Source organism: Suncus etruscus, chromosome X, assembly GCF_024139225.1.
Source record: "Suncus etruscus isolate mSunEtr1 chromosome X, mSunEtr1.pri.cur, whole genome shotgun sequence".
Lineage (NCBI taxonomy): Eukaryota > Metazoa > Chordata > Mammalia > Eulipotyphla > Soricidae > Suncus > Suncus etruscus.
In genome coordinates this window covers 58,171,128-58,188,695 of record NC_064868.1, presented here as the reverse complement: position 1 = coordinate 58,188,695, position 17,568 = coordinate 58,171,128, and the positions used below count along the sequence as shown (strand labels likewise).

At 34.7% G+C, this 17,568-nt stretch overlaps 1 protein-coding gene and 1 non-coding gene across 2 annotated transcripts in view; both read left to right on the top strand.

The window, feature by feature from the left end:
- The window catches only part of OPHN1 (oligophrenin 1), a 354,031-nt gene extending 340,761 nt beyond the window's left edge, over window positions 1-13,270 (top strand). Inside the window, exons 24-25 of the mRNA XM_049767407.1 lie at window positions 8,810-8,851; window positions 12,964-13,270. Of these exons, the coding sequence (XP_049623364.1) occupies window positions 8,810-8,843 (34 nt within the window). The 3' untranslated portion in view covers window positions 8,844-8,851; window positions 12,964-13,270. The remainder of the gene's footprint in view (window positions 1-8,809; window positions 8,852-12,963) is intronic.
- Window positions 13,271-16,810: 3,540 nt separating this feature from the next.
- LOC125999919 (small nucleolar RNA SNORD107) lies at window positions 16,811-16,883 on the top strand. The gene has a single exon (XR_007492352.1). It is a non-coding gene; the product is annotated as a small nucleolar RNA SNORD107 (small nucleolar RNA).
- The last annotated feature ends 685 nt before the right edge of the window (window positions 16,884-17,568 follow it).

Genomic DNA, 17,568 nt, shown 5'->3' with positions numbered 1-17,568 from the left:
CCCCTGAGCGTCAAATGGGTGTGGCCCAAAAACCAAAAAAAAATCTAATTCTGTAATAAACTTCTCTCCCTTAGGCCTCCGATAATGCAAGGGACAGCGGGCAGGAGCAGCAGAAATGACGTCTGCGCTAGATGCAAAGTATTCGCGTTAATTCGCTTACTGAATATTCGCAATAAAAAATCATATTAGTAAGAAAAAAATTGCAAAAACTCGCATTAAACATTTGCATACCCTGAATGGAACTGCTCGGGGTATGCAAATGTTTAATGCGATTTTTTCTTACTAATGTGATTTTTATTGTGATTATTCTGTAAGCGAATAATCGAAAATACTGCGATATTTGAAGGCTGGCCACGGGCCACAAAATGTTGTATGGAGGGCAGCAAATGGCTCGCGGGCCACGAGTTTGAGACCCCTGCCATAAAGGATGCCAGGATTCGAACCACCGTCTGTCCTGGATCAGCTGCATGCAAGGCAAACACCCTACCGCTGTGCTATATCTCTGGCCCCACTCTTCAATTTCTTTCTGAAGCATTTTAGAAGTTTTCATGGTATAGGTTTTCACCTCTCTTGTTATATTGATTCCTAGGTACTTGATATTTTTAGGTACTATTTTAAATGGGATCAATTCCTTAATCTCTTTCTCCTCTGCTTCAATATCTGTATAAAGAAATCCTATTGTCTTTTGTATATTGACTTTGTAACTGACCACCTTGCTGTATTGCTTTTTTTGGGTCACACCCGGCAGCGCTCAGGGGTTACTCCTGGCCCTCTGCTCAGAAATCGCTCCTGGAAGGCTTGGGGGACCATATGGGATGCCGGGATTCGAACCACCGTCCTTCTGCATGCAAGGCAAATGCCTTACCTCCATACACTCTCTGTCCCTTTTGTGGACTCTTTATGGTTTTCTATATATCATATCATCTGCAAACAAACATATTTTGACTTCCTCTTTCCCTATTTGAATTACATTGATTTTCTTCTCTATTCTGATTGCTATAGTTAGGGCTTCTACACCTCGGTTGAGCAAGTGTGGAGACATCAGACAGCCTTGCCTAGTGCCTGACCATACTGTAATTGCTCTCAGTTTTTTTATTGGCTGGTGGATTTTTATATATAGCTGTAACTATCTTGAGGAAGATTCTTTCCTACCCTTTTTTGCTGAGTGTTTTCATCATATATGGGTGTTGGATTTTGTCAAATGCCCTCTCTGCATTGATTGATATGATTATGTGATTTTGTCTTTATGTTGATGTGGTGTATGATGTTGATTGATTTGCATATGTTTAACCATCCTTTCATCCCTGGGATGAAACCTACTTGGTCATGGTGCTTAGTCTTATTGATGTGTTCTTGGGTTCAGTTTGCTAAGATATTGTTGAGGGATTTTTCATGTTCATTAGTGAGATTTGTCTGTAGTTTTCTTTCTTGGTGCTTTCTTTTTCAGCTTTGGGAATGAATGTGATATTAGCCTCATAAAAAATTAGGGATGAGTTCTGTCTTTTCAATGTTTTCAAGAGCCTGAGGATCAATGGTAGTAATTCCTCTCTGAATGTTTGATAAACTTTTCCTGTAAAGCCATCTTCTCCTGGACTTTTATTCTAGGGGAGTTTCTTATATACTGTTTCAATTTCTTTCTGTTTGATTGGCTTGTTTAGGCTTTTACTTCCTCCTTATTAAGTCTCGGGAGATATTTTCCCAGGAATCTGTCATTCTTCTGAGTTCTCTAACTTAACTGAGTACATTTAAGTTATTTTCTCACTCTATATACTGTAGTAAGTTCTGTAATGTTTTTTGAAACGTTTTTAAATTAGTCATTGAGTGTCTTAATATATTTTGAAATAAGGTTTTTCTGTTCCTGAATACATGCCAAAATTTTGGAGATCTATACTTACATGTCTTGTTCGATAAATCTCCACAGTTTCCAGAAGGACTTATACAGATCAAATTCCCACCAACATTTAGAATTCCCTTTTTGCCACATGCCCACCTATAATGATTCATTTGCATATTTTTAGAAAGTGTTTCTCATTAGTATAAGATGTTTTCTCGTTTTCATTAAGATTCACCCAAATAATAGGTGATGATGAACACCTTTCATATATACCACGTTACATATAAATCCTACTGACCTATATCTTTAAGTAAATGTCTATATTCTCTTCCTAATTTTTAAATTAGGTTTTTGCTTTGCTGTTGTTGTTGAGCATTATGGGTTCTTTGTATATCTTGAATATTAGCCCCAAATCTGATGCACTCTATGCAAATATATTTCTTATTCCACCTGGTGTCTTTTTATGTTATTCCAAGATTCATTTATTACACAGAAACTTCGGAGATTGATTTATAGTCTACTTAGTTTTTTTTTCTTTTATTGCTTTTCCCTCTGTGTCTAAATTATTGAAGATATATCTGAGGTCACATACCTATGTTTTACCTATTTCAGCAAATGCAGTACTTACCAGCTTCTGGTACCAGTCCATAGTTGTAAGCTTTCTACAAATAGTGAGGCAATGTAGAGGCAGGGAAGCAACTATTCTGATAGTGAGAGTTAGAATTTCTCACTATGGACAAAAAAGGAATTAAAGATATAGGAAAATTTCATGACTTCATCTCTCCTGACAGCTGCATAATATTTCATTGTGTATATGTACCACAGTTTCTTTAGCCATTCATCTGTTGAAGGGTATCTTGGCTGTTTCCAGAGTCTTGCTATGGTAAATAGTGCTGCAATGAATATAGGTTTAAGGAAGGGATTTTTGTATTGTATTTTTGTGTTCCTAGGGTATATTCCTAGGAGTGGAATAGCTGGGTCATATGGGAGCTTGACTTACAGTTTTTGGAGGAATCTCCATATTGCTTTCCATAAAAGTTGAACTAGACGGCATTCCCACCAGCAGTGGATAAGAGTTCCTTTCTCTCCACATCCCTGCCAGCACTGATTGTTCTCATTCTTTGTGATTTGCGCCTATCTCTGTGGTGTGAGGTGGTATCTCATCGTTGTTTTGATTTGCATCTCCCTGATGATTAGTGATGTGGAGCATTTTTTCATGTGTCTTTTGGCCATTTGTATTTCTTCTTTGTCAAAGTGTCTGTCCATTTCTTCTCCCCATTTTTTGATGAGATTAGATTTTTTTTCTTGTAAAGTTCTGTCAGTGCCCCTTATATTTTGGATATTAGTCCCTTATCTGATGGGTGTTGGGTGAATAGTTTCTCCCACTCGGTGGGTGGCTCTTGTATTCTGGGCACTATTTCCTTTGAGGTGCAGAAGCTTCTCAGCTTAATGTATTCCCATCTGTTGTTCTCTGCTTCCACTTGTTTGGAAAGTGCAGTTTCCTCCTTGAAGATGCCTTTAGTCTCAATGTCATGGAGTGTTTTACCTATGTGTTGTTCTATATACCTTATGGTATCAGGTCTGATAAATCCATTTGGATTTTACCTTCATACATGATGTTAACTGGGGGGTCTATGTTCACTTATTTGCAAGTGGCTAACCAGTTCTGCCAGCACCACTTGTTGGAGAGGTTTTCCCTGCTCCACCTTCATACATGATGTTAACTGGGGGGGGTCTATATTCACTTATTTGCAAGTGGCTAACCAGTTCTGCCAGCACCACTTGTTGGAGAGGTTTTCCCTGCTCCACTTAGGATTTCTTGCTCCTTTGTCAAAAATTAGGTGATTATATGTCTGGGGAACATTGTATGAGAACTCAAGCCTATTCCGCTGATCTGAGGGCGTGTCTTTATTCCAATACCATGCTGTTTTGATAACTATTGCTTTGTAGTGCTACTTTTAATATATAGTTAAATTTTATTTGGTTGGCTAATATTTTTGAAAATCATTGCATAATTGTTCATCAAGGGTATTAGACTGCAAATTTACATTTTAATAATGTATTTTTCAATTCTAGAATTAGAGTAATGATAGTATTAGATAATGATAAATTCACAGAACTTAAGATGAATTAATTTAAGATGTATTCTTTTTTAACAGTTTGAATGTCTTTCATTAACATGGACAGAGGCTTTTTGAAGATTTTGTATAACACAAAAGAAAACATATCTGCTACTATTCTTCATGAAAAATGTTTTGAAGCCATACTGGTTGATTTTTTTTAATACTTCAAATTATTTTATTTCCTTATAATGAATTTTACAAATTTTATAAATATAGAAGTAATATCTAATATTAATATTTTTTTAATTTTTATTGTGAACAAAGTGAACTAAAAGTCTTTCACAGTAATATTTAAGGTACATAGTGACCATGAATCAGGGCCATTCCCACCACCAGTGTTGTCCTCCCTTTTCTCCTGTTCCTAGCATCCATACTTTATCTTCCTTCTTTGCCCCCGGACTGCTAGTGTAACTGGTTCCCTCTGTGTATAGCTTGTTATAGAATCGGTATCAATTTTGTTGTTGACTTTGGGTCTGGTGTTTAAGTCTGATAGTTTTTTATTTCTACTCAATTATCATATAACTGTTTGGTCCTGGTACCACCCATTTATTTCCCCCTCAATTTATGAAGTGGAACAGGATGATTCTAGTTATTTAGTTCTGTTTGAAAAAGAGAGAGAGAAAAGAAAAAAGTGATAAAAGGAAAAAGGAAAAAAAACTGGGAGAATTTGTCTAGAGGTTATAAATGTCAACTCAAAAGAGAAGGGAAAAAGAAGAAAAAACAAAGCAAAACATAAACAAAAATAAGCACAACAGCAACTAGAGAGGAAGGAGGGCTGGTATGGTAAGGCCCTTGGCCTTAGAGATACACGGTTTCTCCATCCTTGAATCATACTGTCATTGTAACAAATACAGGCTCCATTTATGTTCATTATCAAACCCCAAAGTCTTGATATGGTGCCTGGAAATGTTCTACTCATTTGTGGCTGACAAAATCGTCCTCTGTAATTAGAGATATTGGTGTTTGCATAGGCCATAGGACAAAATCTACAATAGAGCTTTTGTTTATGGTTCTAGAAGTTCTGCTCTGTTACAGTTGTTGTAGTCAGTTTTCTGTAATAAGCAATCTTGGTTTTCACACAGATCCTTGGACAGAAGTAAATAATCTGTTTTAAAGAGTCTGTTTCAGTCTTTGGTCATGCCAGTTTGAGAAAACTGAGTCTTGGGATTGTTCTATTTAGGTTTATTTTGCTTGACACTCCTTATGTCTCTTACATATGTACTCTAATCTCTCTATGTAGATTATAACATTTTGTCTATTATTTCTTCAAATCTTCTTTCCTTCGTCTTGAATTCCTATTATTTGTAGTTCAATCCTCTGGTATTGTGAGCAATATCTTCTATGTCCTCTTCATTATTTTCTCAATATCTTCTTCATTACCTCTTTTTGACTGATATAACTCTGTTCACTGATTTGGTTTAAATTATCATTAATTTTGCTAAGACTTGCTACTATATTCTCTATCTCTTTATTTTGCTACTACAATGAGTTCTTTATTTTTTATCAGGATTTCTTATAGTTTTCACAGATATTTTTATGTGATTTACCACACCCAGATGTGTTTAGTGGTTATTCTTGGCTCTGTACTCATGATCACTTTTGATCATATACAGGGGAACCATATGTGTTGTAGGAATCAAATCAGTGTCAGCCATATGCAAGCCAAAAACTTTAACCCATATACTATCTCTCTTGCTCCCACTTCAAATATTTTATTCTCTGTTTAAAATCTTGTTTTTTATTTAAAAAACATTTTCTTTTTTATAATTCATAAAGCATAAATATTGAGAAAATGAATAGTATTGTTATAGAGACTTATTAAGCTTACCACCTTCAAAGTGTCCATGAAACACCCCCACTGCCTACACCTTTTATAATCTGAAATAATGTTTCATCAGTAGCCTCTCAGAGTGTCTAGAAAGGGACCTTGTTCATCCACTCTTGGGGCCATTGCTGCTACTATCCTGTGCAATCATTGGCATTGGAGGGCAGGACTCTTCTTTGGGTAGAGGCACAATGGGGCTGGAGATCTCACCACTAACAAGATAGCTGCTGCTACTGTCCTTGGTGAACATCTGCATGAAAGGAATTATTCCACATGAGTGCAGAGACCCTAGAAGTACTAAAAATCCAAAAGTAAAACCTGAATGCTCTTCTGAATGTTCATTGAGGTAGAGATGAAGTTCCCCTTCAAGTATGGACCATAATGAGACTGATATAAACCATAAACACCATGATGCTATTATTTATCTAGATATTTTAAAAGTAGTATCAAATAAATGTTCACCTTGAAAGAAATAAAGAAAAAGATGTATCATAATTCTCCTAATGTAGTACAAACCTGAGTAGAATTGTTTCCTATTTGATTGTCTCCCTTCTTTGTAAAAAATAAACAAGAAATCAATACCAAGAATTGGAATGACGTTAACTAGAATTGACAGAATGTGCTATGTATATATAAAAGAAAGTGTTTTGTTTTTAATGGAGGTGATGTCTGAGCTAGAACTTTCATAACAGCAGAAATTCACTGAAAATGTAAGTGATTGATCTGTGACCATAGACAATGTTAGAAGTTTTTTTTTATTAAATTCCAATGTAATCATTAATGTAGGACAACTTCTAATAGAGCAACTATAAAAAAACAACAAATGGTTTTTAGTCCATGGAAATCAATCACAATTACTTCCTATCTTTGTCACCTAATAAAGCATTGGACTGTACACAATTTGCGGACTAGGCCAAGGAAAATTATTCTGACCATCCAGTTGTAGGCCTCTGGAACACAGCATTAATCACATTCAGTATTCCCAGGTTTTGTCTTGGCAACAATATGGGCAAGATCTAGGTTATTAGACTGCCCTTCAGTATATCATGATCCATCATCCTAAAAATCACAACTTCCTCACTTTCAGTTCTCCACATCTACAATCCTTCTTCCCCGCCATCTAGAGAAAGCCTTATAGCAACCATTTTGAACAGTACCTTTATATTCTGGTCACTGGTCAATATTCTGATTAGCCAATCAATACTGTATACACTATAGAAATCTATAGACATCATTTCTAAACTATTTAATTTATAATAAAGTTATATGTTTAGTCATTGCCTTGGCTTTGTGCTTCCCATCTGTACATCTGATATAGACATGTTCTTATTCCATCATTTTTCCTTCATATAAATGATAAAAAATTGGAAACTCAAAAGAGACAGGAAATTATCAAAAGAAGAGAGGAAGAAGCCTATCAGGAATAAAAAGTATCACTTTCAGGAAGAGCTTAGTGTTCTACTTTGGCTAGATTATTGGGATAATAAGAGAAAAACTTAGCTCAAGGTAATATATAATGAGATATTGGGGATCAGATTTTAAAGACCTTGTAAAATGTAATCCATAGATAGTATAGAAATAGTAGAAATCATAGTAGCAGATAAATTGTAATTTATATAATAATAAAATGCTCCATCGGAGTCTTTGAAGATTGAATGTATATTCTGACTTTGAAGAAAATCAATTCTATTTGTAATGGAGAAATAGATGAGAAATAAAGACTGGAGGCAGTCAGAGACTAATCATTCTCATGATGTGATGAACTACATCACTGCCAGAGAGAATGGAATGGAAAGAATATATTTGATTTATAATTAATAAGATCTTGGTAAATTTTCAATCACAGAAAATTGAAGAAGAATTAAAAGTGAACAAAATCCAACTTGTGCAATTGAATACATGGTAATAATATTTCATCATGGAATACAAAGTTATAAAGATCTAGGAATAAGACTATACCTCCACAGAGACGTTCCAGAATAATTCATTATGAATAGTAACACCTGGGAGCAAGTAAGCATATGGTGATATTTGATAATATAGATGGTAATAATAAGATTCATTTAGTATGTGTAAATAAAAACAACAAGAGAAGAATAAACCTTAGGTTGTAGCCATGGAACCAATTATTGTTTGTTATATTCTCTTCAAAATATAAGAGATTAGAGGCCAGAGTGATAGTGCAACTGTAGGGCATATGCCTTGCATGCAGTTGCAAGGATGGGCCTGAGTTCGATCCCTGGTGTCCCATATAGTCCCCTGAGCCAGGAGCAATTTCTGGGCTCCTAGCTGGGAGTAACCCCTGAGCATCACTGAGTGTGACCCAAAAACCAAAAATAAAAAATAAAAAATAAAAATAAACATATAAGAGATCTGATTATCCAGCTTTCTTTCCATCTGTCTCATAAATAGTGCTCTCTTAAAATGATATAAGTACATAAAGAGTCCTAGCAATGCATATTTGGTCATTCTTGTTTTTATTTGTTTTTGTTATTTGTTTTTATTTGTGTCCTTTTGTTATTATTTTCTGGGGGTGCAGACCCAGTGTTGCTCAGGGGTTTTTCCTTGTTCTGTGCTCAGAAAACACCCCTGGCTGGCTTGGGTGATCGTATGAGATGCTGGGAATTGAACCTGGAATGGCCATGTGCAAGGCAAATGCCCTACCTGCTCTGCTATTTCTCTGGCCCTGCTTATTCGGTCTTTATTTGAAAGCAAATTAATTTCGTTTTCTTCTTGCCTTAATCATCAATTCAGTCTGTGATTTATGGTCAATCTCTAGGACTTCCTAGGCTCCTAAGGTCTAATATTATTGTTCTTGTGTCAGTATTGTAGTAGGGACCTTGATTTCTCTAATCCTGCCACAGTGGTAGACCAATCTATAAATTTGGAGCTGGATATGTAAAAACAACACCCTTTTTTATAGGGTCTTCCAAACTAGCCTAGAAGGATCACTTATCTCATTGTTTTGCCTTTCCAATTTTGGTTTCTGAAGTCTCAATAAAGTTTTTTTTCCTTCTTTATCAACAGTTTTCAAAGCAGACTTCCTGGAGAAGAAAGTTGAAATGACAGGTATGGATTATTAATTTATTAATACAGATCATCATTGCACATAAGTTGTTAAGGATCTGAGAATTTGAGGAATGGAATCTCTAATGCTACCATGATACAAATTCTGCTCATGTTTCTGTTCACTACCCTATAATTACTGAACTCTTAACCTTTCAAACTCTAAGATTCTCTAAATTTTTATTTTCATTCCTTTTTAATTGCTTTCATGCCCAAATTGTAGTGTAATGTTAAATATTGTCTTTGAATAAAGCTTATTAGAATCCACATAGTTTATTTTACAAAAACCAATTTCCTTCTTTCAAAATTTATAAAATGAGAATATTAAATTTCATTCTCATTTCTCATGTAGCTTGGTTCTATAAGATTATCAGTAATCTCTCTTTCAGTATTTTAATAAGTATCATCCTTCAATATTTATAAAGGGACTTTATTCTCATAGGAAAATAATTAAATCCATCCACTGGAACTTCATTCTTAATTATTTATATTTTCCTAATTAAAGCACTTTTCCATTTATTATATTATTTAATTCATATCAAGTTCCCCAAATATGGAGTATAATATATATATATATATACTAACTCAACAAAAACTGAAGTTCAGGGGTATAAATAAATTTTTATGAGCAAACAAAGCCCTGAGGACAAGAAAAAGCCATTTTCTACCTAGTAATTATGATGACTTGACGAGAGTAGTAATTGCATTTTAAAACATGAGATACAGGTACCTAAATATCAAGCCCTCCTGTACGTTTTTAATGTTGTCAGGTCTCAGAATCCCATATAGAGATATTTTATCATCTTCCAAAGAGGAAAAATTCCACCTAAAGGAATTTGAAGTTATTATTAAGACAGTAGACATACTACTAGAGGTCGTTGGTGAATCCAATATGATCAGAATCTGAACTATTTGTAGTTTTTATTTTATTAGAAAATCCGTGGTTTACAAAATACTTGATAGCTGATCTTTAGACATGTAATATTTCAACACCAATCTCACCACCACTGTCAGCTCCCATTGTCAGCACTCCTTTACTCTGTAATCCCCAGTCCCTACCAACCTCCACTACACCTATTTGACATCCTTGGCCAGCATATTGAAATTTGATCATTTAAGCTTAGATCTCATATTCTCAGTGTTTTGGAATCAGTCTTTGGATATATGTTTAAACCACTCTCCCATATCTCAATATAACTGAAGCCCTCTATTCCATTACTTCCCTATTTTATTTTACTTTCAGGCTTGATCCCTTTATTTTTTGTCCTCCCTAGGTTCTTGGATCAAGAGTGATATAGATAAACCCTATTACTACATTACATTTACTCATTTATATATGATATATGGATTCCTCATATATACTACATATAAGTGAGATCATGTGTTTGTTATTCTTCTGGCTTATTTCACTCATATTTTCCAATTTGAAACAGGATGTAACAAGCTGCATGATTTCATTATTCCTTGCAGCTGCATAATATCCCATTATGTATATGTACATCTTCATAATCCATTTATCTGTCATTGGATATCTAGATTGATTCCATATTGAACTTTTACATCATGAACAATATTACTCATTAAAGCAATGAATAGTGGTGTACATATGTCCCTTTAAATAAATGTTTTAAGGCTTGCAGATAGATACACAAATTGGAATTGCTGGGTCATAATGCAGTTTAATTCTAAGTTTAAGTAGGACTCTACATAGTTTACCACAGGGATTTACCCAGATTACCTTCCCTCCAGCAGTGGGTTAGAATTTCTTTTTTACCACATCCCACCAGCACAAATTATGCTTATTTTTAATATTTGCCATTCTCACTTATGTGAGATTATATAACATTATTGTCTTTGATTTCCCTAATGATAGTGATGCTTTTTCATATGCTTACTGACCATACATTTGTCTTCTAAGAGAAGTGGCTTTTCCTTTCATCTCCCAATGTTGATAACATTACTTTGCTTTTGTCGATTTTTATTAATTTACATGTCCTAGATGATAAGTATTTATCTGAAGGTTGAATGCCTGTTTTCTCAGTTATTAAATTAGTCATCTTCATTTTACCCTGTGTTTCTTTCTTTCTGTTTGTTTTGTTTTGTTTGTTTGTTTTGGGCCACACCCAGTGATGCTCAGGGGTTACTCCTGGCTGTGTGCTCAGAAATCGCTCCTGGCTTGGGGGATCATATGGGACACTTAGGGATTGAACTGCAGTCTGTCCTAGACTAGTACAGGGATTGAACTGCATTCTGTCCTAGGCTAGTACGGGCAATACAAATGCCTTACCACTTGTGCCACCACTCTGGCCTCGACCCTGTGTTTCTTTTGCCATGAAGAAGCTCATTCATTTGATTTTTTCCCATTTATTATATTTTATTTTGTTGTCTATGCCAGTGGTATGAAATATTAAAGATGCCCCTGAAGTACAAATCTTGGAATTATATTCCTATATTTTCATTGATGTACTTTATATTTTCTGATCGGATCTTTAGGTCTTGATTCACTTTGAATTGAATTTTGCTTACGATGTAAAATATGGATCAAGCTTTAATTTTTTACATTTACTTATCCAGTATTCCAGTCACAATTTGTTTAAGAGATTATCTTTATTTTAATTTGTGTTTTACCCCCCTTATCAACAATTAACTGTCCATTTATATGGGTTTTGTCCTTGGGTATTTGATTCTAATTCATTGATCAGGAAGCCCATTTTTAATCTACTAACATGCTGTTCTGATAACTATAACTTTATAACACAGTTCTAAATTAGGTAATGAGATAGTACTGCATTTCTTTTTGGGGAGCACACCCATTGATGTTCAGGGGTTACTCCTGGCTATGTGCTCAGATAGCTCCGGGCTTGAGGGACCATATAGGATGCCAGGGATCGAACTGAGGTCTGTCTTGGATCAGCCACATGCAAAGCAAATGCCCTATTGCTGTGCTATTGCTCCAGCCCCAGTATTGCATTTCTTATATTTCAATGTGGCTTTCCCAATTCATGGTGTCTTCTGACTCCTGAATACTTTATTATTAACTTCTCTAGTTCCTTGAAGAATGTTGTTTGAATCTGGATGGAAATTGCATTGAATCTACATAATAGCTTAGGTAGGATAGTTACTTTTAAAATATGATTTTCCAATTTATGAGCATGAAATAATTTTCCATTTTTGAAGGTCTTCTCTGTTTTAGTTATATAATTTTATCATAGAATAGACTTCCCATGTATCTTGTTATTTTACTTCTTAGATAGATACTTGATGTACTGGAAACTATGTTAAATGAAATAGACTCCTTAGTGTTCTTATATTATGATTCATTATTTATTTGGATATCATAAAACCTATTTTATGTATTGATTTTGAAGCCAGTTATTTTCTTATATTTATTTAATATTTTGAGAAGCTTTGTGTGGACTATTTAGATTCTTCTAACAATGTGGTTACCCTCCCCTGCTATTTTAGTGTTCATACAGGAGAATAACTTGTGGTACAATTTGCGTAGACGACAGTTGTAGAGGTTTTTGAGACAAGATATCAGAACCAGAAAAGTTGGAGTTAGTGGAGTTGAAGGGGTAAATTTTTCCTGTGGACGTGCTTGTATCTCCATGGTTTTGGTTTTGGGAGGTAGGTGTTGGCACAAAATCTGCCTTGTGCCTGAAAACAAGAGAAAATTGTACACATTGTGGGTACAGGCGTGGGCAGGAATCACAAGCCTTAATGCACCTAGAAGATAAAAGAGGCTGGCATCTGCATTATGGATCCTCTGGATATCTTCTGGGTTCCATATCTGAGTTCATGGGGTTTCTCAATTCAGTGCAGCAGAGCCAGAGGAAGTGATACATTACAAAGAGATCATGGGCAGTAAAACATAAATAAGCTCCCTATAAACATTTTTGGACATGGTTGAGGCCAAAAGCATGCAATTTCCAGCTCTGAACTGGAACTCCATATTAGACATAAAGTCTGAGTTACAGGAAATATTTACTAGCCAGCAATTCAGCAGATTAGCTAGCTAATAATTCCAGAGTTAACTGAAATCAAAAACAATTTTTTATTGAAACCAATAGAGGCCCTACTGTTCAGTATCTATTACTCTCTTCTTTCTATTTCAGGTTTTAAAATCACTGGCCTCAAGTGAAATGTTCTGGAAGTATCTTCTACAAACCTTTTTTATGCTGAGTTATTGTTCTGAAGAACAAACATCATTACCTGTCCTGCAACTTCAGGCCATGGGATGTTAAAATATAAGGGAAGGGACACAGAATTTTTTCTATTTATATTCTATATTCATTTCCTCAGAAAGTATACATTGAGGCCTGGAGTGGAGGCGCAGTGCGGCTGACCTAGAACGGATTGCGGTTCAATCCCCCGGCGTCCCAGATGGTCCCCCAAGCCAGAAGCGATTTCTGAGTGCATAGCCATGAACATCACTGGGTGTGGCCCCCCGAAAAATAAAATAAACAAAATATACCTTGAATTCCTGTAAGACTGAAAATATTGAAATTCCTCAAATCAGCCTGAAGAAATGAAACTATCGAAAAACTTGAGTAGAGAAAAATTCATTCAGAATTCTCTTACTACTCAAATTTCCATCAAACTTTGAGGTGTTTTTGGCTAAAGAACCATCTCAGCTACTATGCCCTGAACTCAAAATTTCTTGAGTTAGTTCTATTGCTTACCTTTGAAGTAAGAAATTAGAAATGTTTGCTAAACACTGATAATTCTTAACTTGTTTCTTACTAAGAATTGTGGACCCTGGTGCCAGACTGGTACTGAAGTTTGTTACCAAGAACCTACCTTTTGGATTAGAAAGCATGGGTGTTAGTCCCACACCCAAAATCCCACTCTGTGTCACAGGAATATTGAGTTTCTTGAATTACTTGGGACAAATCTTCAAAGCATGCTTTGCATGTAAAAACTTAGATATGTGTGAATTTGTTCCTCCCTTTTTTCCCCTGACAGTTTCTTTTCAAAATGATGAAGAAAGCTACAGAAGCTAAAAGCAGGCTTTAAAAAAAAGTCAGACTCTATTATATTGTGCAAGGGGATGTTTTTTGCCTTAGGTATGCCTTCTGCAGACAAACACCCTATATTTTCTGAAAGAATTTATTCTTAATCCAGTGTCTATGAATTCAAGATTTTGGTGAAGCTTCTTAGATTATGTATATAATTCCACAACTGCATGTCTTTTCCATGGCATTGTGACAAATAAAGGCCAAGGACCATAGCCCTAGGGGTAAGGATTCCTTTCAAAATCAATAAAGCATTTTATTATAAGAATCTTTCAAAATATTTGAGTAACATCACCTAGTGTACAATTGTAGAAGTTGAGGCTGACCATAATAGCATTTCTGCCTAAACAAGATTCTGTCTAAACTCCTATGCAGCACATATTTCACAAAGGACTTTATCATTGAAAGTTCCAGTTTTATCACAAGATTTCAGGTCTCTAAGATCCCATGCATCTTAGTATGCTATCTTGCAAATGACATGTCCATTGGTAAATCTAGTGGTTATTATTTTAAGGTTTTGTTTTCATCATATTTTGTACCCTGACATCTTCACCAACAAATGGAAAAGTTCCAGACCCAACTGTTAGTTTTCCCAATTTGTTATTTTTTTTCAAAGGAAAGAAACCAAACTGAAGATAAAAGTCAAGAAAATGAGTTGTAAAATATCTGATTACTGTGTCTGGATAAAAATTACAGAACAAAGTGCCATTGATTCTGTCATGACACAAATACCTAAAGCATAAACTCTTGGAGTCTGTGTAGTTATATGGCCAGTGTGTGACAAAGGGCTTTTATGCTTGCTTTCTGGCAGGAATTTACTAGTGTACTGAATAGAATACTTAGAGAAGTATAAACATGGGAGATAGGTAGAGACAGAAGGAGAGAGTGTGAAATTGTACACAGACCTCAATCATCTCTGAAATGCCTTTATAATAATATGACTAAAATGCAGTAGTCATCTTTAAGAACAATGAATGTGATATTGATGAATTAGGAGTATCATAGATTACCTGCAGTAAAAATCCTTTATATAAATAATTGAATGTGGATATCTATGTTTCTAGTGAAGATATACTTAGGCAAGTATATTGAAGTCTACCATATCTCAAAGGCTCAGTTGCCACTACCAAGTGGCAAGTTGAAATTATTTTACAGCCATGTTAAAATTATTTTAACAGTTGTTTCAGAATATTCAAGACTATTCCACTCATTGAAGTCTTTTTTTTTCAGTTTCTTAAATTGTGTCAATTAAGTTACTTATCATTTCTTCTGTCCTGATGAATGTTTGCAGAGCTATAAATTTTACTCTCACTAGTGTTTTTGCTGTGTCCTACAAATTTGATAATTCCTATCTTCATTCTCATTTGTTTCCAGGAATTTTTTATTTCCTCTTTAATGTTATCTTTTTCCCATTGATTGTTCATATGTGAGCTTTTTAATTTTCAGGTGTTAAAGTTTTTCTCCATTTCTGTTTAAAATTCACATTATTGTTAATGCCTTATCATCTTAGAAGATAGTTGTATAAATTTTATGCTTTTGATTTTATGGAACTATATCTTATGGCTCAGTATGTGGTCTTTTTTAGAGAATATCCTATGCACATTAGATAAGAATTTGTTTTCAGGTTTTTGGAGACAAAAAGTCTGATATATTTCTACTAAGCCATTCTATTTCATTGTTTATGTTGATGTCTTCTTTGAGCCTATTAGCAGTTCTTTTAAGTATTTTACTGACCATTTCTTTGGATCAAGTAAACTTTGATAAAGGTCAAGAATTACAGCATGGATCAAGGAAAATCTCTGCAATAGGTGATGTGAAATTTAATCAACTGCTTGCAAAAAAATTGAACTCAGACTTTGTTCTATGATTTGACCATGTACAGAGGTCAAATCAAAATGTATTAAATACCTTGACATCAGAACTGTGACTATAAGGTACATAGAGTAAAATATAGATAGAAAACTTCATGGCATTGAAACTAAAGGTATCTTCAAGGATGAAACAACAATGTCTAAGTAAGTGGAAGCAACGATAATCAAATTAGACTGCATTAAACTGAGAAGCTTCTGCACTTCAAAGGAAACAGTGACTAGGATACAAAGACTACCCATAAAATGGTAGAATTTATTCACCCATTACATATAAGTTAAGGTGATAACATCTAATATATTCAAGGAACTGACAGAAATTAACAAGAAATATTTATTTGACCCTATCCAAAAATAAGAAAAAAAAAGATGAACAGACATTTTCTCAAAGAAGAAATACAGATGTCCAAAAGGCACATGAAAATATACTCCACCTTACAAATGATCAGGGAGATGCTATCAAAACTATGAGATATCATTTCAAACCACAGAGACTGGAACACATTACAAAGGACATATCAACCAGCAATGGTGAAAATGAGGGAAGAAAGGGACTCTCGTTAACTGCTGGTGGGAATATAGACTGGGCCAGTCTTTTTGAAAAATAATATGAATATTCTTCAGAAAAATTAGAAATTGAATTTCCATATGATCCATCAATTCCACTCCTAGAAATATATCTTAAGAACCCCAAAACACCACATACAAGAGCTTTCTGCATTTCTGTGTTCATCGCTGCACTATTTACAATAGCCAGAATCTGGAAATAACTGAAGTGTCCAAGAATATTTGACTTGCTGAAGATACTGTGTACATTTTCACAAAGGAATGCTACACAGCTGTTAGGAAAAATTACGTCATGAAATTTGCTTACACATGTATGGATATGGAGATTTTTATGCTGAGTGAAATGAATCACAGGGAGAGACATAGAATAATCTCACTCAATTGTGGGACATAAAAATGTAAGATTATGGTAATAACATCCAAATACAATAGTAATGAGAATTAGGAGGAACAGTCCATGGTAGGAAGCTTACCACAAAGAGTGGTAAATATAGTTATATTAGAATATAACTCGTTCATGCTGATAAAGGACCTTGTCTGGATTTACTGATTTCAATATCAAGCTTAAACTAAAATTCTGAAAAAAAGAAAAATTCCATTGTTACAGTGATAGTTGGAACTAATCACTCTGGACAAGCACTGAGTACTGAAAGGGCATACAGTGATATGCATAGTACCCCTTCAATTGCAATAGTACAAAACAAAACGTAAAGAAAACAACAAGAAGTAAAATGCCAGCCTCAGAGGCAGGTGGGAAGGAAACTAGGGACATTTGTGATGGAAATTGAGCACTGCTGAAGGGTTGTGTACATCCTGTGTCTGAAATTCAATATTGAACATTTTATAAACATGGTGCTTAAATAAATTGTTAAAAAAGAAATTATTTACCACTGTTTACATGTGTAGTTTCACTATGATTATATTCAACACAATTACCACTAAAAGTATTGTAATATTATAACGAATTAGGGAAATCCATTGAGATCCCAATATAATAGCTTTCCCATAAATGTGACCATGAGAATATTATCTTTCCTGATTCAAATATCAAAGTGTAGCCTAGAGAGATAGTAACTTAAGTTTCATTGGAGATGAGTTAGAACCTTAAGTCTTATTGGATATTGGTAATAGTGTGGTGTAGTGTGGTGTAGACCCTGCCTCCTATTCTAGTCTATATGCCAAGAGTGCTAAAGTATGTACCTCAACACCTTACCTTTCACATTCTTTAAAGATCAAGAGCTTCTGTGGTAAAGCATAGTCATGCAATAAG